At 37.0% G+C, this 26,475-nt stretch overlaps 1 protein-coding gene across 8 annotated transcripts in view; it reads left to right on the forward strand.

The window, feature by feature from the left end:
* The window catches only part of lrch1 (leucine-rich repeats and calponin homology (CH) domain containing 1), a 44,910-nt gene that overhangs the window by 6,056 nt on the left and 12,379 nt on the right, over positions 1-26,475 (forward strand). For 4 of the 8 annotated variants that reach the window (XM_084122804.1, XM_084122808.1, XM_084122811.1 and 1 more), the window contains exons 2-16: positions 10,177-10,321; positions 12,239-12,365; positions 12,766-12,871; positions 16,356-16,492; positions 16,566-16,696; positions 17,821-17,908; positions 18,568-18,673; positions 19,333-19,418; positions 20,329-20,396; positions 20,518-20,580; positions 20,868-20,945; positions 21,077-21,113; positions 22,956-23,069; positions 25,528-25,584; positions 25,724-25,793. In XM_084122804.1, the coding sequence (XP_083978930.1) occupies positions 10,177-10,321; positions 12,239-12,365; positions 12,766-12,871; positions 16,356-16,492; positions 16,566-16,696; positions 17,821-17,908; positions 18,568-18,673; positions 19,333-19,418; positions 20,329-20,396; positions 20,518-20,580; positions 20,868-20,945; positions 21,077-21,113; positions 22,956-23,069; positions 25,528-25,584; positions 25,724-25,793 (1,413 nt within the window). The remainder of the gene's footprint in view (positions 1-10,176; positions 10,322-12,238; positions 12,366-12,765; positions 12,872-16,355; positions 16,493-16,565; positions 16,697-17,820; positions 17,909-18,567; positions 18,674-19,332; positions 19,419-20,328; positions 20,397-20,517; positions 20,581-20,867; positions 20,946-21,076; positions 21,114-22,955; positions 23,070-25,527; positions 25,585-25,723; positions 25,794-26,475) is intronic. The other 4 variants (XM_084122806.1, XM_084122809.1, XM_084122805.1 and 1 more) reach the window with 3 other exon arrangements.

A 26,475-nucleotide genomic window follows, 5' to 3' on the forward strand; every position in this document is an offset into this window, starting at 1 on the left:
AACAAGTGTGGTCATAATTAATTCAGAAATACCTGTGAAAATATCTTACCAATATGAGGGCCCTCAAATTAAAAAGGTTGAGGTTTTCCAGTGAAGTTCAGTGTGTTAACATTAGTTAATGCAGTAAGTATCATGAACTAACAATGGAAAATATTTACAACATTTATTAATCTTGGTTAATGTTATTTTATTACATATATTGTGTTAAGATTTCAAGTTGTTTTCAACATTCATGTTTTATAATTAATCATAAATAGATAAATAGAATAAATGCTGTGAAAATTGCCAAATTGTTCATTTTGCTTTGCGTTAAATAATGCATTAACAAACATAAAGAAATTTAACCTTATAAAGTATTACGATCTAAATCATTACTGTTCAGACACTATTGGGGCCTGTTAATGAGGATTTCTAAAAAAATAAAAATAAATAAATACTTGTGTTGGTGTGTGTGTGTGACTTAATGGGGGCATCTGTGTCCTGAAGGGTTTTGGCTTAGTACCCTTGTAGGGCTTTCCAACCTACGCCATTTTCTGTAGGTTTGTAAGAGTGTCACAGCATTGCATGATGGTTGTGAATAGATTTTATTGCTGTAAAATCAGATGCTGTGTGACAGTCCTTAAACCAGCTGTTGGAAAGAACGTTGTTGTCAGAAAGAAGAGAATGACAGAAATGAGAAATATTGAATGTGTTGTCCTACATAGACTTTTATTGTTCATAAATTCAGATTACAATAGCTCATTACACACACTTTTTGTGAGGGCATTTTCAGGAATTGTGGTCTCACATAAATAGCCAAGCAAGTTCACACTTTTAGGCCACATGTCATGTTTAGGCCATATTTTTGTTTTTACTTCAGTCATTATGGGAATCGTTCCATAGTTCAACTTCAGCACACATTTAGGTTGCTAGCACATGAACCTTTATGGTTTATGGTTTTACAGTTTCTGTACCGAAGGATTGTGACACAAGTGAATTTGTAATGACGATAATATTTATTCAAAACTGTTAGCCTGCAAGGTATCTGAAACTTTTGTTGGATAGCATTATTTTGTTAATCTTGCTGGCTTGTTACTTAACCTGTCAGTCATTTTGATAGCCAGTGTTTGGTTTTGGTGCAAATGTGATTTTTTTATTTTTTTATTTTTGGATATCAAAAAAAAAAAAATTCAAATTTCATGTATTTGTAGTAGGAATTGTCCTAGATACTATTGAATGACCTTACGGGATGTTTATAAGGTTTATATAGTATGTATGAATGCTTACATTTACAGTTATGTATCACACAGCTTAGCTTCGACAAGCACACATTATTTGTATGCTTAATTCATGTAATGTACTTAAAACCCATATGTTTTTTTGTAAAGGCCTATGTCTGGTATCTGAGAAGCTAAATAAGTAATTTATACTTCATTAATATAAATTATAAATATAATACTAAATATAAATATATACTAATACTAAATATTCAGTATATTTCTTAGTAAATATAGGCTATTGTTTTTGTGGGCCACAATAAGAACACAATAAACAACCTATACATTAAACTAAACAAACTAAAGTTAAAAACAAACAAACAATTGTCATAAAAAGCAAAACAGGGACAAACCAAATACAAAATTCATGCTCATTTTTCAATTCAACTTTTCACTCATGTTGTTATAATAATAATGCAGTTTGTAATAAAATATTTTATATTAAGTAGTAGACACATTTTTACTAGTGGTCTCAGATTTTTGGACCCCACTGTAGTTCTTAATAAACGGGTCACTGCACATTGTGTCAGGCAAACGCAAACTAGGCCGTCTGTCGGAAGTGACTGAAGTGCAGGTCAAGTCAAGTCATGAAACGCCACTTCAAGTGTATCTTGGTCAACTTGCTTGCTTAAGTAATTGTCACAGATGTCATTTATACTCTGTAAAAGCATCTTTAAAAAAAATAATAATAATTAGAATAATTTAAATGCCCAATCAAAACATTGTGAGATTTCTTTGCAGGCAGTACCCGAACAGGTTTTCATGTGTTTGGGAAGGGGTGTGTATATGTGTGTGTGTTTCCCATGTTTCTCCAGGAGGAAATGACCCTTTCTGCACATGTTGTCATACAATGAGCCAGGGAGGAGACAACATCCTGCCTCTGTCTTACAGAATAAACCTGTGTTATGCTGGTATACAGTTAGAAAGAAATACAAATTAAATCGGGGCAGGTTTGAGAGAAAAACACATCATCATCAGAACACCTTCATCAACATGGTTCATTATCACACCCTGCCTTTTGTTTTTAATATTGTAGACACAACTACATAAGTTATGTCAGAATATTTCAAACAGTAGCCTATTTAAATGTAATACACTGCTCTTATTTAGGACAGTAAAAAACCTCCTACTACCTTTACATATACCTCATTCAAAGGTTTGGGTTGGTAAGATTTTTTAAAAATGTTTTTAACATCTCTTAAGCCCACTAGGGCTGCATTTATATGATCAAATTACACTAAAAACAGTAATACTGTAAAATGTTATTACAATCGCTTTTCTATTTAAATATATTTTAAAATGTAGTACATTTTTTAGTAGCCGTTACTCCAGTCTTCAGTGTCACACAATCCTTTAGAAATCATTCTTATGTGCTGATTTGCTGCTCAAGAAACAGTTCTTATTATTATCAAACTGTTAAAACAGTTGTGCTGCTTAATATTTTTGTGGAAACTGTAATACACTTTTTTTCACAATTCTTTGATGAATAGGAAGTTCAAAACAACAGTATATATTTTTTTAAATAATAATATTTTGTAACATTATGAATGTATTAACTGTCACCTTTGATCAAATTAATGGTATTTGCCTGATAAATGGTGACCTGTTCAGTTTAATATACATGTACAGTCAGACACCAGCTGTTTGTGTCCTTGAGACTGTGCTATTACCCAGATTCATCTGCCCTACATACAGTCTGAGACACTCGCTTTATCAGAGCTCCACCTCGACACCAGAAAGAGGGTCAAAGTGTGTGTGTGTACTGATGAAGGTGATATGTTTGTAGTATATATTTTATTATTGAGTTAATCTTTGAATATGTTTATGGCCTTGCTATACAATGCTCATATAATTGACAAAAGTCTTTTAAATATGTGGAAAAACTCCCATGGCAATGCCATCTAAAGGAAAACGGTTCAAAGAGAGACTAAAGAATATCTTTAAAAAATTCTACAAATTACTAATCTGTATTACTTGGCATAATTTAAGAACAGTATGTTAATGAGAAGTCCCCAGTAATACAGAAAGCAAAGGGTTGTGTGGGTGGTTTTCTTTATATGGATATGCGTGTGTATATTATGTGGGGTATTGAAATGGCTTTTGAATGCGCTCTCGCTGTCAAGATCACTCGTACTCTGTGTATAGGGAGCTGCGGTACTAACTGCACATTTTACAAGATAAGATATTTGTCAATGACTCTCGGGATCTGTTGCGCACCCAATCCTCCACCATCGTCTTGTCAGTCATCTCATCTCTCCTTACTCTCGTCACGTGATAAGTGAAATCTGACTCCTGCTTCAACTCTGCAGCTTGTGCTGTATGGAGCAGAGCAGATGCTTTCAGTTAATTGTAGTGTCACTTGTAAGTACGGTTGAGCACCATGTACCACTGACTACTGCAGCAAGCCTTGTGTGTGTGTGTGACTGAGCTTGCTAATCAGGTCATCATATGGTAGAATAAATCAGATCTTCTAGCTCTGGGTCTGCAATGCATTGATGGATTGAGTGACAATGAAAATTAAGTGCATCGATTATGCATTTTTAAAAAATCAGTTATGATAATAATAATACCCATTGTACTATTATTTCATTCCTTATCCAAAATACTATTTAACAAATTTAACATTTAACAAATCAGTTGTGAGTTGTACCGAAATGAGCAAATTGAATCAAACTAAAATGTGACGGACTGAAATGAATCAGACTGAAAATATTAGATTTCTTAATGCATCATAAAGAATCATAAATAAGTTGAATCATTGTCATAGCAAATGTGGCACACAAGTCAGTTTTTTCCCAATAAAATTTGATATTAGCATGTTGCTAAGCTAAGGATCAGCCTGTCAGACACAAAGCGATTGAGAAAAAAAAATCTGTTGTAAAGCAAATGACATCAGATGACCTTTATTGTTAACCTTTCTGGAATTGCCATGAGCCCGTGCGAAGCGATTGTTGTTTTTAATTGAATATTGCCGTATTTATTATGAATTATTTTGTGCACGGATGAGATCGCAGCAATAGCAAACGACAATGATCCAATCAATTCCCGATGGACAAAATCAAGTCCCATCCTACGTTTCTTCTTGTTAAAGAAGCAATAAGCAAAATCACAATTGGGAAGTATCACAACTTCCATTTCATGTTAGCTTTAAATTATATTTTACTATTATTTTTGGTGATCCTCTCACTCCATCTGTGATGATCAATATGTGTGAATGAAAGCACTGCTTTGATTTCTTGTTTGGATTGTCTGCTGGTCCAGAGATCTCTGCTCAACTGAGCTTTGATAATCTGTGCCTCCTGAAGTCAGATGTAATATGAACATGAGAGGAAAGAAACAAACACATACTCCTCCCATCCAGTGTGTGTTGCCGCTGTCTGTCAGAGAGAAACAGTTTGCTTATTCAACAGAACTCAAAGAGCACACTTACACACACACACACACACACACCGTGACGGTGAGAGTGGGCACACAGAGGAATGCTGAGTGGCAGAAAATGCTCAAGCACAAATGAATCACTCCACGTGTACAAGTGCATTTAACTGTTGTGCACACTTGGTATAAATTTAAGTCAGAACCATCTGTTTGATTACATACTTTAAATAAGTGCACACACACACACACACACACACACATATGCTCAGCTGATTATTTCAGCTGTACGCCGCAGGATGAGGCCACACCCAGAGCAACATAATGACAGACTGTGTTTCTATGTCCTTTTCCCACTTCAGAGACATTCTGAGGAGGACAAGAGTGTTTAAGTGAAAGAATAAGGGATTAGAGCTCCAATGAAAGAAGGAGAGATGCAATCAACTTCACTCACTCAGTCAGAAGTATGTCTGTGTCTGTGTATAAGATACTGCTATTTCAAAATCTTACCCCAAGCCAAGTAATGTAGTTTACAGAATACAACTGTATATGCATGTATCACTGTAAACGTTTTTTGTAGTTTTTACATTGGTGTTTTTATTAGTGTAGAAATGCTAAACAAAAAAAATGCTGTTCATTGGTTAACTAAGTTATGATACAATATACAGTAAAAAGTTGCCATTTAAAAAAAAAACGTCATCCCTTTGTGACATCAAAATTATATTTTATATAAAATAATTAGTTTATTTTGTCTAACCATTTCGATCAACTCTAAATGAGTGCTGAGTAATCCCTCTAAAACGGAGTGTACCGCCCGTGGGTGCCACGTAGCTACGAAAAAAGTAATAATCATATTTTTCAAAACTACTGCCTTGATCAACACAAAATAGGTGTCATTTGAAAGCTTAGAGTCAGAACTTTACAATGCATGTAGCCAATTTGATTAACTCCTAAGTAGTGCTGAGTTATTTGCTAATAATTTTCATATATAGTTTTCATAGTTTATGAAATAATTTTTTGTGTACAATTATGTCAAAAACTTCATACAGTTCAGATAGTCATGTGTCATATGTCATTTGAAAGGTCTCATGGAGTAGAATATAACAAGCCTAATTGTTTTGGGCTTTGACTAAACTTGAGCAAGTTTTTGTAAGTGAAGCCCATTTTCGCTCGTAACTTCATGGAACATGCATAGATCAATGGCACATCATTACTTGTGTGGATGCTCCCGATTGAAATGAGTCCAAAATCAACATAATCCATTGCATCGATCACAAGACATTCCTCACGGAGGAACAACAATTTTAAAAATGCCTATTAGGGGATGTCAAGGGCTAAACAAAAAGTGTATCTGTGTGTATATTTGACCATTTAGGAGCGCGCCTGAAACCTCAATGCTTTGCTTGTCCGTCTCGCAGCACGCATACAGAAAGCACGTGGGGATCAGTCTCTTATGCAGTTTAATGCACTTTTAATAAGTCTGTTTAAAATAAAGCATGTCCTGCAGTAGACTTTATTTCACAACTGTCACTTAAATGATTTGACTGATTTGCACGTTAAGTTTAGGCTTTTAACGAGGGGCGATTTGACCAGTCAGCACAGACGTCTAGTAGGCAGTCATTGCTGTATTTTAACATTATTACGAGTGCATAAAAGATCACAATCTCTACGATTCGCTTAAAAAGTAGATCATGGACGTCTTCAAGATCGATCACGATATAAAAACGTGAGATCGCCCACCCCTACTTTAATGCATAAACCTGTTGTAGGAGACCTCCAAAACAAAATTAAGAACCTTTAAAATAGCATAATAGGGGCACTTGGATCCTCTACTAACATGTATTAGTTATCATAGTTCAGTGTTGTTGCTGTACAGGCTCCCATTACAGACCTACATTTCCCAGAATCCTCTTACATCAGTGTTCCCTTGACAGCGTGTGTTGACATAGAGCTCCCATTCAGGCTCATTCTCTTCTATCCTTCCCTCCTGTTCTATTTCTCATGTGTCTGTTTACTATCATATTTTCTTAATAAATCTACACACACGTACACACTCTTGCAAATGAGGTGTGTGTGCTTTTCATCAGGGTTAGTCTGATAATCCATGCCATCTGTGCCATCTTGATGCCCATTGTGTGCTCTGAACGGAACAAACAGCCTCAACACGGACTGCTGTTACAGCTCAGCAAGACAGAGAGACAATTCACACAGAGACAGATCGGAGATGAGAGGCCGTGAGACCGGCGTCTGTATGACTAAGAAAATCAGGAGTCTGTGAAGAGGTTCTGACTGTTGTACTCTAGAAAAAAAGCTTTTCTTCTAGCTCGGTCCTGCAGCACATCATGCGGGCATGTTTTCTTGTGTTTCCGGGTCTGTGTGGTCTCTCTCTCTCTCTCTCTCTCTCTCTCTCTCTCTCTCTCTCTCTCGGCTATACCTGACAGTAGTGGAAGGGATGTTGTTCAGTAGAACAATGTTATATAATGTTCACTAGAAAAGCTTCAGCAAACTCTGTATAAATGCTTTTTTAAATCCTCATTTTGTTGTTTAGTTGGTCTTATAGGCTTATCTGCACAGGCTGTAGATTTGACCTACAGGCCTAAAATCATGAAATGATTATTCATCCCTCTGTTTTTTATCTTTGCCCACAAAGCTGAGAATGGGCTGAACCGACAAGGCTGTTTGGTGGCACACATAGCTGTCCAATCATATTTTCCTTTCAGTAAACTAATACTCTGATGTTTAATTGTAATAAGAACTGGTTGGTTACCCTTTGCCCTTAATGGTTGCCTCTAGCACATCGGTTGTTCTGTCAGCCTGTAACTAAGACACATCTAGGTTATCTGCCATGTTCACTACAGTGTTTGAGGTGAAGGGCTTTATGGGCTGTTTTTAAAGCACTCAAAATGAAATGGCTGCAACATACACATCTTTTAAATAATAAAAGTGTGGCCAAATATTTGTAGACCTTTTGTAATTTGTCTGCCCTGACATGAGGAAATTCAGAATCTAGGCTATAGATTATAGAATTAAACTAAATAGATGGATTGATAAACAGTATTATAGAGAATAAGGTAAGGCTATTAAAAAGCAGTCCCAAACTAGCTTTTGTTTGTACAGTAAAGTTAGTAAGTTGGTATTAGCCAGCACAGTCATCAAAACATTTGTATTGGTGGTATTTTGGGTTAAGGTTACGGAAACTAGTTACCATGATACAGTAAATAACCAATACTAACATGTACTGTTAATAAAACATGGACACTGATCCTGGTAAATAGAAATAGAAATAGAAATAGAATAGAGCAAAGTCTTTGCAGAAGAGTCAACAACTTTCCAGCATGTCTTTCAAAATAAAAGTCCATCAGAAAAACATTTTTATGTAATAACTAAGTACTCTTTTTAAAAATATGCTGAAGTGTTCATTTTCACAAGGGTGTTATTGCACATAGCATATTGTGGATTATACTACAGGGCCGTTGAATGCTTGAATCTGATTGGTTGACGAACGTTCTAAGGTGTGCATTATTTTCAGGGAAACGCACGGCTAAAGTAGTTCCAGGCAGGTCTTGACCGCATTACAGTTCCAAATCACTTCGCGTAGTTAACGGTAATAACGGAAAATAGGATACAATTCATAACAAGAAAAAGCATTTAGCCCCATGCGCTTGATCTGCAATTTTCAATGTCTAGCTTCACAATCAATGGAAACATGCAGTTTAATTTTAATAAATAAAGTATATAGTCCTGTCTATATTATAATCAATAGAAAATTAAACTGAATATAGGCTAAATAAATGGATAGTCCTGCAGTACGGATTTTTATTGCAGATAATAATAAATAAATAATTATTTATAGGCCCACTTGTTAAAAGGGCTTTGTGTTTCATTTATTTGGCTATAGTCTACTGTCATCTGTCAATGAAAAAAAAAAAAAAAGAATGAACGAATTAATTAAAACGAATTAAATTAATAAATAAATAGGCTAATAATACTGACGCACATGCTTTTCTGTCTCATTATTGCAACATCTCTCTCTAATAACTGCATTAATAACTGCATAAAGCCGGGGACACACTTTAAGGCCGGTTATGAATGCAATTTGATACTTATGACTGATAATGCCCAAACGCGCGTTCAGCGCGTTCAGTCTGTGTTCAAAGTCGGTGTTTAAAATCTGCTGCAGTCGATGAAAACAGTCAGAGAGTGTGTCAGCTAGTCGTGTGTCCCCAGCTTTAGTCTGCTATCAGTGGCTCAAACCTCCGTTAACTCTAAAATGACGTTTTGGAATTAGCAACGGAGGCATTGGACTAGATGCGTAAGAAATTAGTCCTACATACAAGAGCGTTTAATGACAAAAACTTTACAAACGTCTTGAAATACATAATCTGAACAATGTTTCGAGGTGTGGTAACTGTAGTATAAGCGGAATAATTGACTTCAGGCCGTTGAATTATTAGAAAAATAATGCACACCCGAGGTGAACGGCCACTCCGCTTCGCGTCGTGACCGCATTACCACCTCGGGTGTGCATTATTTTTCTAATAATTCAACGGCCTGTCGTCAATTATTCCTTACTTAATAATTATCAGCTGATAAGTATTGGCCAGAAAATCAGTGCATCGGTGCATCCCGTATGGATCAAATTTTGAGTATCACCAGTCCAGTTGTTATTATTGCTTTTAATTAGTCAGCTATGGTTTGAGTATCTTGTGTTTTTTTTTTATCCTCTGAACTTCTTATTAGGGTTAATGTTTGTAGGACTAAAAAAGGACTAAAAGGTCTCATAAAATTGTGTGAGTATGTTTTTCTGTCAAACTTATTTGACTATATGTATACTGGAGTGTATTAAGGGTCCCTCATTCTTGACAGGCTTATTTAATGCATGAAAAATACAGTGTGTGTGTTTGGTTTGAACTGTCTTTTACTATTAGCACATACACAGTCTCTCATAGGTCTGTGTGTACGGTTTCCTTGGAAACACTAATGCGTAGTGACAACAGGCTATAGGTCAGTGTTGGAGTTGTCATTTGTTGTATCATTAAACACACATAATGTATACAGGAGTTCAGTCACACACTCACAAAGCAGATTCAACTGCTGCACAGTTTCATTAATATTACTATGAATTTGATATAAAAACATGGCCTGAAAGCAAAACACCAATCACTTTGATGAAATGATCTGGTAGTTAAATCCTCATACACACATTTGTTAAATGTCATCATTTAAACAATGACATCACCTTTAGGCGCGTGAAATACTAACTGAGCTTGGACACTACCAATTATGGCTTTCGAACTGAGTGTGTGTGTGTTCAGGAAGGATACTTAACCTTTGAATCCCCTACTTCACAAGCTCATGGTTGTTTTTGTTAGTATTCTCTTCATTGATATCTGTTGTTATGAAAGCACCTCCTTGTGTTTAGTTAGGGTACTACAACAACAAATGTAGCATTAAGTGCAATGTGAAGTCATGCTATTTGCATAATAACTTCTCTAACCTTTTTTTTTTTAAGTGCTAGTCTTAACTGAGCGGCCTTTTTTTCTCTCAGATCTGTCGAAGAATCGCTTGATTGACATCCCGTCAGAGGTGTGTCATCTGGTCTCCCTGGAAACACTGAATCTTTATCACAACTGCATCAAAGGCATTCCTGATACCATCATCAGCCTTCAGTCCCTTACCTGCCTAAACATCAGGTGAACATCACACACACACACACACACACACACACACACACACACACACACACACACACACACACACACACGATTTGTATTTCAAATAAATGCTGTTCTTTTGACCGATCTATTCATCAAAGAATCCTGAAATAAAAAGTATCACGGTTTCCACAAAAATAAGCAGCAACATTGTTTTTTACTGTTTTCAACATTGATAATAATAAGAAATGTTTCTTAAGCACCAAATTAGCATATCAGAATGATTCAGAAAGATCACGTGACAGTGATGCATCAAATAAATGCAACCTTGAAGATCTCAAGAGACTTCCCCAAACTTTTGACCAGTACTATAATTATTGTGTTAACATTATTTTCCGAATATAATACATAGGATTATTACATAACATATAGGACAACCCAAACTTAAAGTGCATGGCATATAACATACTGCAGTGAAGTGATCCAAATAAACATGTATTTCCCTCTGGTTGTCCTTCCTGCTTCTGTTCACATCTAATAAATTTAAATACAGCCACACACACACACACACACACACACTCGCTCTGTTTGAGTTATCTTTCTTTAGCCAAATGTCTCCTGCAGAAGGCCTGATATTCACACTAGCGTTACACACTAGACTAGAGTTAATTAGCAATGGAATTTGTTCTGTAAGAAGGTAATGAAGCACTAAGCTGTTGAATGGTTGAGAAGAGTTCTCATAAACTGGAGATGGTAAATCAAGCAGAAAAAACGAGTGAGATCATGAAAAATTAATGGAAGATAATCAGAATATGGAACCACCAAAAAAAGTGAAAGACACTCGCACACAGATTTATATATTTTTCCTCTAGTACCTCCTTCAATACACACACACACACACAGCTAAAAAAAATTATATTTGTCTGTCATCCTCTAGTCATAACAGGCAACGTTTGTCTTCTCATGAACCCATGAACAATTCCCTGAAGTCTGCCTTTTTCCTGTTTAATATCATATAGACAGAAATGACAGTGTTGCAGGAAAACAGATTATTTATCATTTTATATTTGGATATCAATCTTTTATGAGTTAGTAATGCTCATACGCCTCTCTTCCGCGCCACAGCTGTTGTGTAATAATTTTATTATAGTAATTTCACACATATACATTTAATTATGTTCATATACAATGGGTCTAAAAGTCTACTATATACTAGTGAAAAAGCTTTGTTCTTTTATTAGGGCCCGAGCACCAATGGTGTGAGGACCCTATTGGAATTGCTCTGTTTATTTAATTTTTTTTCCCTGTTACAGATTATATTAGCATCACAATAATTAAAAAAGGTTTAACTTAAATTTAACTTAATTTAATTTTCAGATACACTTCAGGCCTACACTTCTAAAAAAAAAAGTGAATTTAAATATTCACTATACATAAACATGTATAAATATATAAACATAACAAAATAATGTAAAAATTTCAAAGAAAATATATTTTCTTTATATATAAAGATAATACTAAGAGGGTAGGTGAATTAAAAGATTACAGCTGTTACATCACATGCATTAGGTAAGGTAATCTGGTAAAAGCTTCCAGATTTTTCAAAATAAATATAACTTTTCAGTATTGATCTCTATTGTAATTGTATTATATGTACAGTGTAACGTTCACAAAGTCACCTAACCAAACATCAGATGTTTCTTGTTCACAATTTCTTAGTATTTACTATGTCCTTATATGCATTTAACATCTTTAATGTTTCTTTTTACCATGTTTTTTTATGTTTATTTCCAGGTTCAAATTATAATTTGATTCTAACATTCCCCCTCCATTTTGATAAGTACATGTTGTCTTTGATCAGTCAGAATGAAGTTTTCCAGATAAATATTTCTGCTTGAGGAGTAGCATTGAGAAAGATGTTGTAACGTGTTTTGTTTAAATGTTGCGGTGCTGTAGCCGGAACCAGCTGTCAGTGCTGCCAGCGTGTGTGTGTGGTCTTCCTCTGCGAGTGCTCAACGCCAGCAATAACAAACTCAACGCACTTCCAGAAAGCATTGGCCAGCTCACCAATCTCATGGAGCTGGTAAGTGTGAGCGTGTGTGCTGGACCTCTGATGTCTGCATATGCATGAGATGCTTGCGATACTTGTGATATCACCCTTGTTGACTCACCCTTTCTCGACTTGGCTCATATTTGCCTATGTTAAATGCACTGCTTTTCACGCTTTCCAGTTTTTATTCTCTGGTAGCTCTTCTCCCTGTCTTTTTTCTCTTGCTCTCTTTTGTAACCATAAATAAGAACATGCACAGACCAGGATTTGTGCGGCTGTGTTAGGTGGGAAATGGCCCCTCATACTTTCCAAACAAATATAGTACAACAAGTGCTTAGTACTTAGTGTAATAAAAGGTTTGTGTGGAAAGATGTGTTTGAGATGAAGATAAACATGCAACTCTAAAAAAAATGCTCTATCTTTTTCTCCTCAGGACGTAAGCTGTAATGAAATCACAGCTCTTCCACGCCACATTGGCCAACTCAAAGCTCTGAGGGAACTCAATGTGCACAGAAACCTTCTCTGTGTTCTACCAGAGGGTGAGTCTGCAATCTGTGTGTGTGTTTGTATCCCTCCTCCAACCTTCTTATCTCTGCAGAAAAGATTTCACTACTCATCACATTACCCATAAAAACATCCTCCGGTAGCTCCACAGCTACAGGAAGTCTAGCCCTTGTTTGACCTCTACTCCACCAACCTTCTTATTCATGCCCTCTCAGCGTCATAAATTAAAGGGAGGTTAGTTCTAAACCCAAAATTAAGATTTTTTTTCCCCCATTGAAAGTCCACGCGAACAAAACTTTGATGCTTCAAAATGTTCATGAAGACATTGTAAATGTAACTGAAGTCTTCTGAAGAGACAAAATTGCTTTTATATTTATGAACAGATTCAATTTAGGCTTTTATCAAACATAAACATTGATTAACACAGAGCACATCAAATATGGTAAGCGAACGCTCAAATGCGCTTGCTGGATGCGCAAGAACCAATGAGGTTTGTTCTCAATACATATCGAATACTTTTATGATGTCTTCTTGTACTTTTTAATGTGCTTAAGTTTCGGTGGAATGGACTTTCAATGGATGCACAGAAAACTTAATTTGTGTTTTTCGAAGATGAAATGAATACATACATGTTTGGAATGATAAGAAGGTGGGTAAATGATGACAGAATTGAAAATTTTGGGTAAACCGACACGTTAAGGCATTTTAGTTCTCGCAGATCACTGTTACGACACCCATTGAGCGCGTTCAAAATGCTACTTTAGTATTCGAAATACTAAACATCTAATGCTTTTGCTAAAGCCAGTTTTAAACTCTATTGTCCAGTCTGACCACTACATCCCTACTTCGTCCATGTTTTTCAGTAAGCAATCATTTTGGAACAGATTCACTACATATATATTTTTTTTTTATCCCTTTATTTTCATTTTCTTAAAGACACCAAACATGCACAATGACACCAAAATAGTAACTATACATGTAAATAACTAAATATACTTTCTAAGCAGTACCATTGTACATGCTACATTGAGCTTGGTACTTGAATTAGAACATCCCTCCCCCCGCAATATTGCAGTGATTGTAGAAGGTTTCTTCAAATGCTCTACAAACAAAAACATTTTGTACATGAGCAAAGAGTGAACATACACAATCTTTTATCTAAGTGAACGACAACACTCACTACATATTGTAACAAAGCCAAATAAAACAAACAACCTCATGTTGTCTGAGGAAGGGCCGTAAAGGCCCGAAACGTCACTCTTGAAATCAATTTTGTGAATTTGCTCTCCGGTGTGCGGATCTTTACTTTGTAATTTTGCATTCCCTATGAGATCCAGCACCCGCACCTGACTGGGATGTGCGTGATTTTATTGCTCCTTATGGTACTTATATAAACTACCATTAACACATACATTTTGTAAGTTGTTCTGAAGAAAAGCTGACTGCCAAGAACATAAACGTAAAGTGTGGGTGTGTTCCTTTAAAAAAACTTCGAGAAAAAGTGCTAAAATTATTATGTGAGCCAAGCATTGTCTTAAACGTGGCTGGAGTAATATCAACAGCTTATCTTGGCTAAAAAGATCTGTGGCTGATATTTTGCAGCTCAACTAATTATTCAGCTAAATTATGCTGGCAGGTTATGAAAAATACGTAATGGTCTCTCCAAGCACATTGTGCCAAAATGATCTCATGGAGCTGAAGCTTTAAAATAGATTGCCTGAGAGATCAACTTTGATTTATTGCTGTTATTGAGTAAATAACCAGTAAATAACATTTATAAATGGCTTCTGAAACCCAACAAGATTTTATGTAGCTGGTTCGTTTTTTTGTTAAAGGAGCCGTATGTAAGATTGTGGCCAAAACTGGTACTGCAATCACTTTCAAATTACTGTAGAGCGGTGTATCCCCTCCCCCTCCCCCCTGACTCGAGGTTGCCAGATAGGCTGCAGGATCCAGCAGGAACGTTTGTAGCTGCAGCTGTGGTTACTAGAGCAGAGCTGGCAACCCGGATGCCGAAACACTACTGACTTCGGGATTGGTAGATAGGTGGAGGGTGGCGCTTCAGGCCAAAACACAAGATGACAACATCAACATCAGTTGAGGGCTGCAACTTCACTTTTTAAATGACAATATCCTGGCCGGACTACTGTTGTCAGTGATATAAGTATTTGAAATGAAAATGATTTCTTAATGTCTAGTGACATATCGGGGCCATTTTATGATTAATTGAAATACATTTCTTACATACAGCTCCTTTAAGATTTTTTCTGGATTTTAGATGATATAGCCTGATGTAAGCTTTTTTTATCATCGATCTTCCAAACACGGAATATCTCTTATTTGCTTTTCAAGAGCTGTTGTGTCGTTTCCTGTTACCCTACTGTTTTAAAGTGCCCCTATTATGCTATTTGAAAGGTTTCTAATTTGTTTTGGAGGCCTCCCCTGGCGTATTAACAAACAGGCTTTCATGAGCTGAAGCCAAGAGGCCTACACTGGGAGGGACCTACTGGCTGCAAGAAAATGATATCGTTCAAATAACTATTAGTATATATGGGAGTTTACAGCAGTGACAAATGCATTCTATAAACGCACTCACACCTGTAAAATTTCAGGATTCGCAACAGCATTTTCGGCAAAGCCCTGCTGTGTGAACGGAACCGGACTAGACATCATAGAGTGCGAGAGAGATGCTCTGCGCTGAACGCGGGTTCAGTATCTTACAAAAGCGTGGATCTAATCTGCGTATCATCTAAAGGTTTTAGATCAGGTCAATGTGTTCCATCAGTGCTGCTTTATGCCTGCTACAATCCTATAAGATCTTTACAAATCACACTGTACGACATGGATCTAATAAACTTGGGTACGTATGACGCATGTAGACTGAACGATGATGACACCTATTGAATCGTAGGCTACGACGCAAGTTAGTATAGAAGAGTAAAACATAATCAGCATGCGCCGGGTTATCGACAAGATAAATTTCGACATGAAGCTAAAATAATATTTTTATCTGGGGTAGGGGGCTTACTGTAATTCTGTAGCCCAGGGCCCTCTGGTTATCTTAAGGCGCCCTTGTCTTCTACAATATGTTTACATGCATCCAAGGTCCGTTTCAGTTTTCTTTTCTCAATAAAGGATCTGTCTCTTTAAACTTTTCCTATCTGATCGCCTACTCTGTTGTGATTGAATTTCAGCTCTGAAGGCTTCCTCAACACTTGTATACACAGTGATGCTAACAGTAACGATGGCGTCGGTTTTACCGTATCAATTCGAGGTCGAGGAATTACTGACAACTCGTTTCAAGCAGTTCAGAATAACTCAATTTTTATCATGCACTTTGATCTTTGTAACTTTGCAGGCCTTTTACATTCACAAACAGCTATATTACACACTACATGAAAGGTAATATCTGAAAAAGCATAATGGGGCACTTTAAATTTTGGCAGCCCCCTCTGCCCCCTAGTTGCAAAATGTATTGAATTTTGTGGTTTATTAATTTTCTGTATGTATGTGTTTTAGATTTGGCAGATTTACCCCTGGTCAAGTTTGATTTCTCCTGTAATAAGGTTTCTACTATTCCTGTTTGCTATCGAAAAATGACCCAACTCCAATCACTACAACTGGAGATCAATCCACTTCAGAGCCCTCCTGCACAGGTAACGCACACACACACACATTTTATACTTCCGTGCTCACAACTATGTCTCACTTTATTTTTGCTGCTTTTAGATCTGCATGAAGGGCAAGATTCATATATTTAAATACCTCGCCATGGAGGCGTGTCGTAGTGACAAGATGGCCGATGCCTTGTACCTTCCTGTCACGGACCGCCTCAGCTTGACAAGGCCGACCAATGGGAGGTCAGTCCTCATCATTATCAAGTAGAGTAATTAAATTGTGTTTAGATTAATTTAAATTGTGTTGTGGTGATTGTTAAATTACAAAAGCAAAATGAAGCACCATGTTCTGTCATCCATATGTGTATTTAAATGTGTCATGACATCAAATTTGCTTTGATCTTTTGACATTTAAGAGGTCTTTGTACATTAAAACATCCTGCATTTTGCATTTACATATAACTGCCTCCAGAGCAAAACATGGACATCCCTGAACCATAGACTTAGCCCACTGTCGTTCAGTCTCTTAACGGCTGACATTTGCCTACACTGAATGTGAGCGTTTTGTCGTGTCAAAAGTAAATAGAACCCATTATAATCACTGATGTTGTCTACACTGGATACAGTATACAGATCCACGTTCATTTTCTGACATAATCCACGCACTTGAGTCTGTCGACAACAAGACAAATGGAATGAACGTTCGCTTTGACGCATCCAATATATATACAATATATACATATGTTTTTTTAAAAACTTCATGTTATAAGTGAACCTCAAGTTCAAGGAACAAAAAATCTATGTCATGACCCCTTTAATTCAGTTAAAACAATTATCGACAACTGCATTATATTATATTATATTATATTATATTATATTATATTATATTATATTATATTATATTATATTATATTAATTATGTTATATTATATTATATTATACTAGAGAGAGGAGTGAACTGAAAAGAGATCCGAATCCATTGTCAAAACCAATGTTCTTTTATTATTTTAGTCGTAGTCAGCCAAATGAGATATTAAATCTTTATATAGTCAGAATATCTGTCATTTTACCAATTCATGCACATCTAGGTGGGTGTATAAAAAGATCTGAATGTGGAATATAGTGTGGAATCTCAACAAAAAAAAAAAAAAAAAAAATCCAGGTCGTGCGTGTCTGTGTGTTGGCTGTCATTATCATCCTTATCTCAGGAGAATCCTTTTAATAGACTGCAGGCGGTCACTCTTCTGAGGGAGAGAGAGAGAGACCGAAAGATTTCTTTCCCTGTCTCTTTGAGAGACATAGGCTACTTCTCTCTTTCTGTCCTACACAACCCCTATCTTCTAATCCCGCTCTTCTTTTTGTCTCAGCACTGAGGACATTGATCAGCACAAGAAACTCGACAGTGACTCTGGGGTAGGCAGTGATAATGGAGACAAACGCCTTTCTGCTACAGAGGTCAGTGTGTGTGTGTGTGTGTGTGTGTGTGCATGTTTGAATGGAAGAGAAGATTGCGACCATCTTGCCTGTGTTCTTTGCATGTTTGCATGTCTAATTCCATTTATTTTTGTATCTGCTATATAGTGTTTTCATCAGTGCTGCACATTTTAGGAAATAACACTATTAAAAGCACGTGTTAACTTAATGTGTTAGTTTGCTTATGGCTGGGTTGCAGTAGAAAACTCTAGCAGATCTAGCTGGTATCTGACAGTTATCATGTAGCATACAGTGTCACTGTCTGGTCAATTGTGGTTGTAAAACACTGTCCTAGCATCAGGACAGGACCGTATGTCAGTATTTTGGTTTTTCTGTAGTGTCATGCTGGGTAGCCCTGCCCATAGTGAAATCACATTGGTTCAAAAAATAGCTGTATGTTAAATATCAACTATTCTCTGATTAACTGTTATTTTGTCATTATCGTTTCAATAAAATATCAAAGGATGGATAATAAATGTGAAAATAATGCCAATTAAAACTTAAAAAAAAATGTTCAGCTGAAATGAGTGATTAGTAAAAGTGAATTGAATGCAGTGTAGTGTCATGTGTGCTAGTAAGTCTTGCACTAATATGAATTCACTTTGTTCAGTTGATTTAGATGTTGTGGTTTTGTGTTCCAGCCTTCAGATGAAGACAGTCTCAGCTTGAATGTGCCCATGACCAACATCACAGAGGAGGAGGGCTTGAGCAAAGACGACTCCAGTGAACACATCAGCGCCCTGACAGGTGCTACTCGCACACGCAAACACACCCTCACATGTGAGGACAGGATATTAAAGGCCTGTAAAGAAAAACATCCTCTTACTGGGCTGACATAACATTGCTGTGAGACTTTAGACAGCCTGCGGGTGTGTGCATGAGACCCAGGTTAAGCCCAGGGGAGGGTCCCGGACAGGAAGTGTGGATACTGGCTAGGAAGTTAGTGTCAGCACATAAGGAGAATTAAGGGAGGGGGAGATGAAAACTGAGAACAATGCAGGAAGAGTGTGTGTGTGCTGTACTTTAAGTGTGTGTGACTGCTAAGCTGATGGGAGGGTCATTTACGCTTTAAGCTTTCAATAAGATTTACTTGACATGTACACACTGCATGTGTACATGTGTGCTGTTCATTTTAGAAGAGCACTACAGAATTTTAACTTATTTAGGTTTCTGTTTGTTTTCAGTTAGAGGAATGTTCCAGGGTTCCAATAAAGTTCTATTGACAGCAATTAGGACATAATGTCAGATTTATCTTATTTTTTTAGTCATTTACATTGGTAGGTCATTTTAAGTTGTGGACAGTGAATTCTGCACTATAATTTCTTTAAGATTTACATTTAGTGTCTGTAAAAAAACTCTTTATCCTAGTCAATATAATAATTTAGCCATGTTTACGTGTCTTGTAGCAGACAGAAGTCCGTCGGAATCTCTTAAGGAACATCTGGGTTACCGAGACTCTGCACTCAGCTCTCCGTTCGTCAACTATATCAAAGTAAGCATGTTCAAGATTGTTCTTTTTCATGCTCTGTCAGAAATTCATATCTATAACTGATTAATTGATTGGCTCCAGCACTGGCACCAAGTGCCTCCCATTGTCCACAACAATATTCAAAGTCCCCATGACTTTTATAGTTGTTTGTTACTTCCTGGTATTAATAATAAGAATTTGGCATAAGTAGAAATATATGTATTCATACAAAATATAAAAATACCCATGCAGTTTTATTAATAAATAAATCAATTTAACTTTTTCAAGTCTAGAAATCACCAAAGGCTGATATAGGCTCATATATCCTCATATTTATGCAGGTTTTCCTAGACTGGGAATCATGGCTCTTCAAAGAGTAGTAGTTGTTGATGTGTTGAATTAAAAAAATATATATTTTTGGCAGTTTGGCAAATATTTGTTGGGAGTTTTATCTTATTTTAAATCATTTTAAGTCATCTTGAGGCCCTGTTTGAAGTTTGCTAAGGCCTGCGGTTGAGAACCAAAAGAGACGCGATAATTTTTATCTGCCCTATTTCCCTTTATTCCATTCTTTTCTTGTCATATTTTTCATCTGCCTCTCTTGGCATACTGTTCTATGTTCCAGTAACTGTTAGTTTATCTGATGATAACGTCTCATTACATCATAGGATTGGCACTGACAGTGTTTATTTGTGCATTAGCAGTTCCCTTGTGAAGTAATCCACATCTAGAGGGACATTGTGTGTATGAAGGGGTGTGTGTATTCCCATCTGTGTCTGCATCACCCTCTCAAACAGCCAGTGCTGGATCTGGTTGAATTTAAATTCAAGCAAATCAGGCCTTTAGTTTGCAGTCACATGACTGAGTTTGCAGCTGGAGTTGATGTGTGCGTGTGTGTGTGTGTGTGTGTGTGTGTGTGTGTGTGTGTTTGAAGGGTCGAGGTGCTGACTTCGATGAGCCCCTCAGGATAGAGGAAGACACCAACTGGGCTTCAGAACAAACGTATGTTTATATCCGTATATTTATTCTTCTTGTTTTTATGCCTGTATCTCTTCTATCTTTTCTTACTGATTTGCTCACTAGTTAAACATATCCATATATATCATGTTACTGTGTTCAACAGGTCAAAGGTCAATATGATCAATCAGCTAAAGGAAGCTGTGGAGATGCTACAGGATCCTAACAGGTAGGTCAATAGGTGATGGCTGGGATGTTACTCATTCTCTTTCATTTTTGTCCTCCTGTTACAAGTCAGCATTTTGTGATTTTCAAATGAGTTATATATTTAATCAAAATTGCAAAGTCACTGTTAATATCTGATGCATTTCTTTGAGTTAGCTATTTAGCATTGGTAACAAACTATAACTGTCAAACCATGAACTGCCACAACATGCATGGTGGTCTCAGTAGAAATAATATGTATTGTGAAAAGTGCTATACAGATAAAATTGACTTGACTCTTTTGTTTAAAAGGGTTAACATGAACTCGGCTGATCTCTCTGGTATTAAGCTTTACCCCGTGGAAATGGTTACAGTAGACGAGTCGCTCAAGTAAGTGACTTTAGCGTCACAGCTTAAATATTTTACAGTAAATACAAAATAGTAGTAGTAGTACATTCAAATGCTGCTTTGCATGTTTAATTGTTTACCAACGCATCATTCTTGTTTTCATCTTCCTGCAGTGGCCAAGAGAGTGATGAGAGTCAGGCGACACCTAAGGTAAAACGCCAGTACATATGTGTTTAAGTTATATAATTGTTAGACAAGTTTCACTTACATGACCTTACCGGTTCCTCTGAGGATCCTGTTCAGTTCCTCTTTATAGTGGCTCTGTAGACTGCAGTGTTTCTCTAGAGTTCCTCTGAAATCAGTGGGCTATTGTTGAAGGTTGACCCGTTTCCCAGGAGGATTGTCTTTCATACACCCTTTAGAATGTTAATGTGACGTCAGTTATGTGACATCATTTTACATGGGGTTTATAATATCAAAATTTGCTAGTTTTTCATTCATTCAAGAGCAGCTGTAAACATCCTTTACCTAAACTGAACTAAAGAAAATGATGAAGTTCTACACTCACAGTAGCCTCTCTGATTACAAAGCGCTATGTGGTTTGAAGTACTATCACTACACTTCAAAAGTTTTGGGTTGGTACAAATTTTTTAAATGTCTCTTATGCTCACCAGGACTGCATTTATTTGTTCACAAATACAGTAAAACCAGTCATATTGTGAAATATTGCTGTTTTCTATTTTAATTTAATTTATTTGATTATCATTTATGAATTTTCAGCAACATTTACTCCAGTCTTTCGTGTCACCTTCAGAAATCATTCTAATTTGCTGATTTGGTGCCAAAGAAACGTTGTGCTGATTTAGATTTTTGTAGAAACACACTTTTTTAAAATTCTTTGATAAATAGAACATTCAAAAGAACATTTATTTGAAATACTTTTTTTGTAACAGTAGAAGGGGCCCTATTTTAACAATCTGAAACGCAAGTATCAAACGTGAAACGCAAGTAACTTTGTGGGCGGGTCTTGGGCGCTGTTGCTATCATACCGGCTGGATAAATGACTCTTGCGCCCGACGCAAATCTAAAATGGGTTGGTCTGAAGTAGCTACATTACTCATAGGTGTGGTTTGGGCGTAACGTGAAATAAACCAGTCAGAGCGTCATCTCACATTCTCTTTAAAAGCAGCTGCGCTTGTTCCAGGGCAGATTGCTATTATAATGGCGGATTTGCCAGGCGCACACCAGGAGCGGTTCACAGCCGAGGAGACCGACGTTCTCGTCAGGGCACTATGTCAGGTGTCCTTATATACCTATGTGTCTTGCCACTATTGGTCAAACAGGTTTGATCTGTCATTACTACAATTAGCCTGAATAATTTGGGCAAATGTGTAAGCTAGATTTCTGCCTATTTTTTCACATCTTCATGAACACCACAATGATTTCTCTCATGTGGTAATATTTTTCCTTGTAATTATGTATGGTTTGCAAAAATGGGAACTGCTACATCTGTGTATATGAGAGAAGCAAAGTGCTACATTATGACTAGGTTTTTCCTGGTCTGTGGCGGAATTGTTTTCTGAAACTGCAGAATAGCACCAGGGAACGTTTGTGCCGGAACACACCTCCTCTTTTCGCTGAACCGGCCCCGGGAGCGCAAGTTCATTCCCTAATTTATTAATTAATATTAATTTCTCTCTCTCTCTTTCTCAAAAAATTAAATAAAAATCGTACTGACCCCAAACTTTTGAATGGTAGTATATGTTGTGCTTTCGGTGTGCAGTGGTCTATCAATGTGTTTTTTTGTGTTGTTGTTTGTGTCCGTAGTTTCCTGTGTTGTGATCTGATTATTTGGATGATAAAACTGTTGACTATTATTAAATATAAAACTATAATTAACTGTAGCCATGGTGTGCAAAAGTTCTGGTTAGCCTGGTAGCTTCTATGCTATAGTTACTGGCAGTTAGACTGGGCTGTTTTTACCAGTGTGATGTGTGCTGTGGTTGGTAAGCCGTAGTGTCATGGTCTTAAGAGCAGTGATTGTCATTGAAGGCGGCTCCTGGAGAATGCTGGGAGTTCCAGAGGAAGAGACAGTACATTCTAGAACGGGCCCGGCTCGAGGCCCAGCTCGCATGCCAACAGTATGCTCTGCACATGGCACAACAGGTAATCTGAAAATCCTGCCATCCAGCCTATAGATACACCCTGTTTGACCATTGAAAACTTGGGCAACTTGTACTAGTCAGCTGCACTTGTGTTTGTCCGTTGCAAATGTGTTTGTCATACGTATGCAGTTCACTTTGTACTGAGTTACCCAAACAAGTGGTTCCGATGTAGCTGCCACATTATGCGCTTTTTGTTTGTGCTGTGGTGACTTCATTCTTGTTGTAGTTGTGCTATTGTAAACATGCAGTTCATTCCCAGAAGACCCACGCAGAATCTGTGTCAACAGAACTCATAATAAATCTCTGCAGATTTCGACAGAATTGGAACGTCTGTCATTCATTAGTTCTATTTGTCCCCTGCCGCCCTTGCATGTTCGTTCATTAAAATCAATGTGAATTCTCATTCCTGCAACCTTTTTTACTTTTGTAATTTGACACATTTCTGAGTGAAAAAGAAATGTTGGGCTGAACTTGATTTTATCCATCTGGAAGTGACTGGATCTTGAAAAGTGGGTGCTCCACACCAGAATGTGAGATACCAGATTGCTAAACCAGTGCTAAAATAGTTTTTTGCCTATTGGTCAGTGTTATAGTTAAAGAGAGAGTTCAACCAAAAATATAATTTTCTCACTCTGACTCTTGTAGTTCCAAAACTGACTTTGTTTCTTCTGTGGGACATATAGGCCTGGTTTCACAGACCGGGTTTAGAATAAGCCAGGATTAGGCCTTAGATCAATTAAGTAGCTTTTATAAACATGCCTTAGAAAAAAACATTACTGGTGTGCATCTTGAGACAAAACAATGCCACTGACATATTTTAAGAAATGTCAGTGCAAGTTGCTTTTAGTTAAAACAGTTCAAACATGCAATTTAGTCTGGGACTAGCTTAAGCTTTGTCTGTGAAACCGGGGGGCAAAGAAGATATTTTGAGAAATGTGTTTGGTTACCAACATACCATGTTCTTTTCTGCTCTGCTCTGATTTTTATTTTTTATTTTTATATTATGCACTGAATCATTCACAGTAACACTAGAATTTGATTGTGCTGTCATCTGCTGCAAAGAGTAAAATAAATATATTAAGTGATTTTCACTTAAAGGTCCCATATTGTCAAAACTGAAATTTCCTGGCTTTTTTCATGATAACAGAGGTCTAGGGGCTATGTAACTACCATATAAGTTTCAAAACAGTCAATCCACAGACAATTGCACACAGCCTGCATAAAGTAGTTGTGCCTTTTCACAAGCCTTTGTGAGTTCTGTAAAAATGTGACGTCAGAACTTCTCAGTCACCGCCCTTCAGTCACCACCCCGAACACTGCCCACCGTCCCTCCCTCCTTATGCCCAACCCCCAGACAACATCGCGTCCATGCCATTGATGAGCAACAACAACACGGAAACATGTCGAGAAAACGCTGTTCAGTCAATGGATGTCAAGAAACCACATCATTGCACAGGCTTCTGAACAACATTAACATAAGAGACCAGTGGCTAATGTTTATTTATTCGGAGATACCACAGCAATTTAGTTCAACCTTAACCGTCTGTTCTGCACATTTCACAAGTGACTGCTTCGTCAATCAGGCACAGTTCAATGCCGGGTCCCTGTAAATAAACTTGTAACACATCTTATGTTACATTATGGAGTCAGCATAAAAAAAACAAAAAACAAAACAAAAAAAACATTACTTACCATTCTGAAACATCCTTTTGTAAGCGCGTTTGAGGAGGTGTTTCCTGTCGTTGCCGATTCGGGGTCTGAGTCCGGCTCGAACATATAAGGCCGGATAACATTTCCATCAGCAATATCCATCATTACACGTGTTTTATTTACCTTACTTGTGAGCATCACTAAGCCACAGCAGGCTACAGCATACATGACCCTAGTTTCCTGTGGTTGGCCTGGCCGTGCGTCACTCAGAAAACAACAGGCCAATCAGAAGAGAGGCTCATGAATATTAATTAGACAGGCCAAAATCGACCTGTTCTTAGCAGAGCTCCTGAGAAGAGCTGTAAAAATATATTGAGATGGTTTTTGGTGCTTATACTGCAAATATATATTCCTAAGGACATCAAAACCTAAAATAAAACTCCAGAAAGGTGTACAATATGGGACCTTTAATATACAGTATTTGTCATATTTGTGGTGCTGGATGCATTTCTTTGTCTTAATTGTGTAGTATTAATTCCAACATATTGGTCCATGTACTTTTAGTCCATAATGTAGCCTGCATGAACTGAATAGAAATTAGAAGTAAATTTACTCATGGGGATTGAGAATCATGCAATTATCTTATAAAAGAGGAAAACAAACAGTTAGAGACGGAGAAAGAAAGACTGAGTCATATCGAATCGAGTCAGAACAGTGATGCATTGTTTCACTATGTCTAAAGAGCTTGTTTGTTAACATCTTACATCATCTCAAGAATCTCACAGACTGTTTTTTTTTATCACTCATAGGGCGACGTGATTGGCCAGGAAGGATCATATGATAGTTGTGAGAACCAAGTTACCGAGGTAAATCTTTTTAATGTTATCATTACCATTTAATGTTACCATGGCTTTGTTCTGATCATAAGGTGCACTTTACACTTATAAAACTGAATTTGACTTGGTTCAGTGCACTTGTGCTGAGTGTGTTTGTGTCATGTACCAGAATGAAGACAAAACCCCAGTTTCCAGCCCCACACTGAGCTCACCTCCCTTTGGTCTGAAGCCCAGATCAGGTGAGAACAGTGTTGTTTTACTAACACACATGGTGCCAGTTTTACTAACACACATGGTGCCAATGCGCTGGTTGGCATGGGTGGCTTTGGACTCTCTCATTATTATCAACACATTTAAGTAATTAGAGGTTGACGTGTTTGTGTATAAAGATCTTTTTGCCTGTTGCAAACACCTGTTATCCTGTCAAGCTCATAACTGTTATGCAACATTACAGTCAGGCTTTTTATGCATACATATACTGCTGTTTATTATTACTCTCTTGGCTTTGGGGGCTAAACTGCATCTGGTTTAGAAAATAATACATGGCAACTGAATATGTCCTATTTCCTTTTTATTTACACATAAATTTTATATATTCCACATATATACCATTCATTACTAATGTGGACAGTTAAATAAATAGACAAAACAACTTGCTTGACTTCATCTGGATGCAGTTTAATTGATGTAGCTGTTTGTTTAGCTGCCTAGAGGCTTCTTGTTGCTTCCCCCTCTAACATCTAAGCTAGTGTTTGCGTCATTATCTGTGATCTGTTATTTATGTCTAAAGGGATAGTTCACCCAAAAATGAAAATTCTGTCATCATTTACTCACCCTCAGGTTGTTCCAAACCTGTGTACATTTCTTTCATCTGTTGAACACAAAGGAAGATATTTTGAAGAATGTGGGAAACTGTGTCCA

This window comes from Abramis brama (genome assembly GCF_963993115.1).
Source record: "Abramis brama genome assembly, chromosome: 8".
Classification (NCBI taxonomy): Eukaryota; Metazoa; Chordata; class Actinopteri; order Cypriniformes; family Leuciscidae; genus Abramis; species Abramis brama.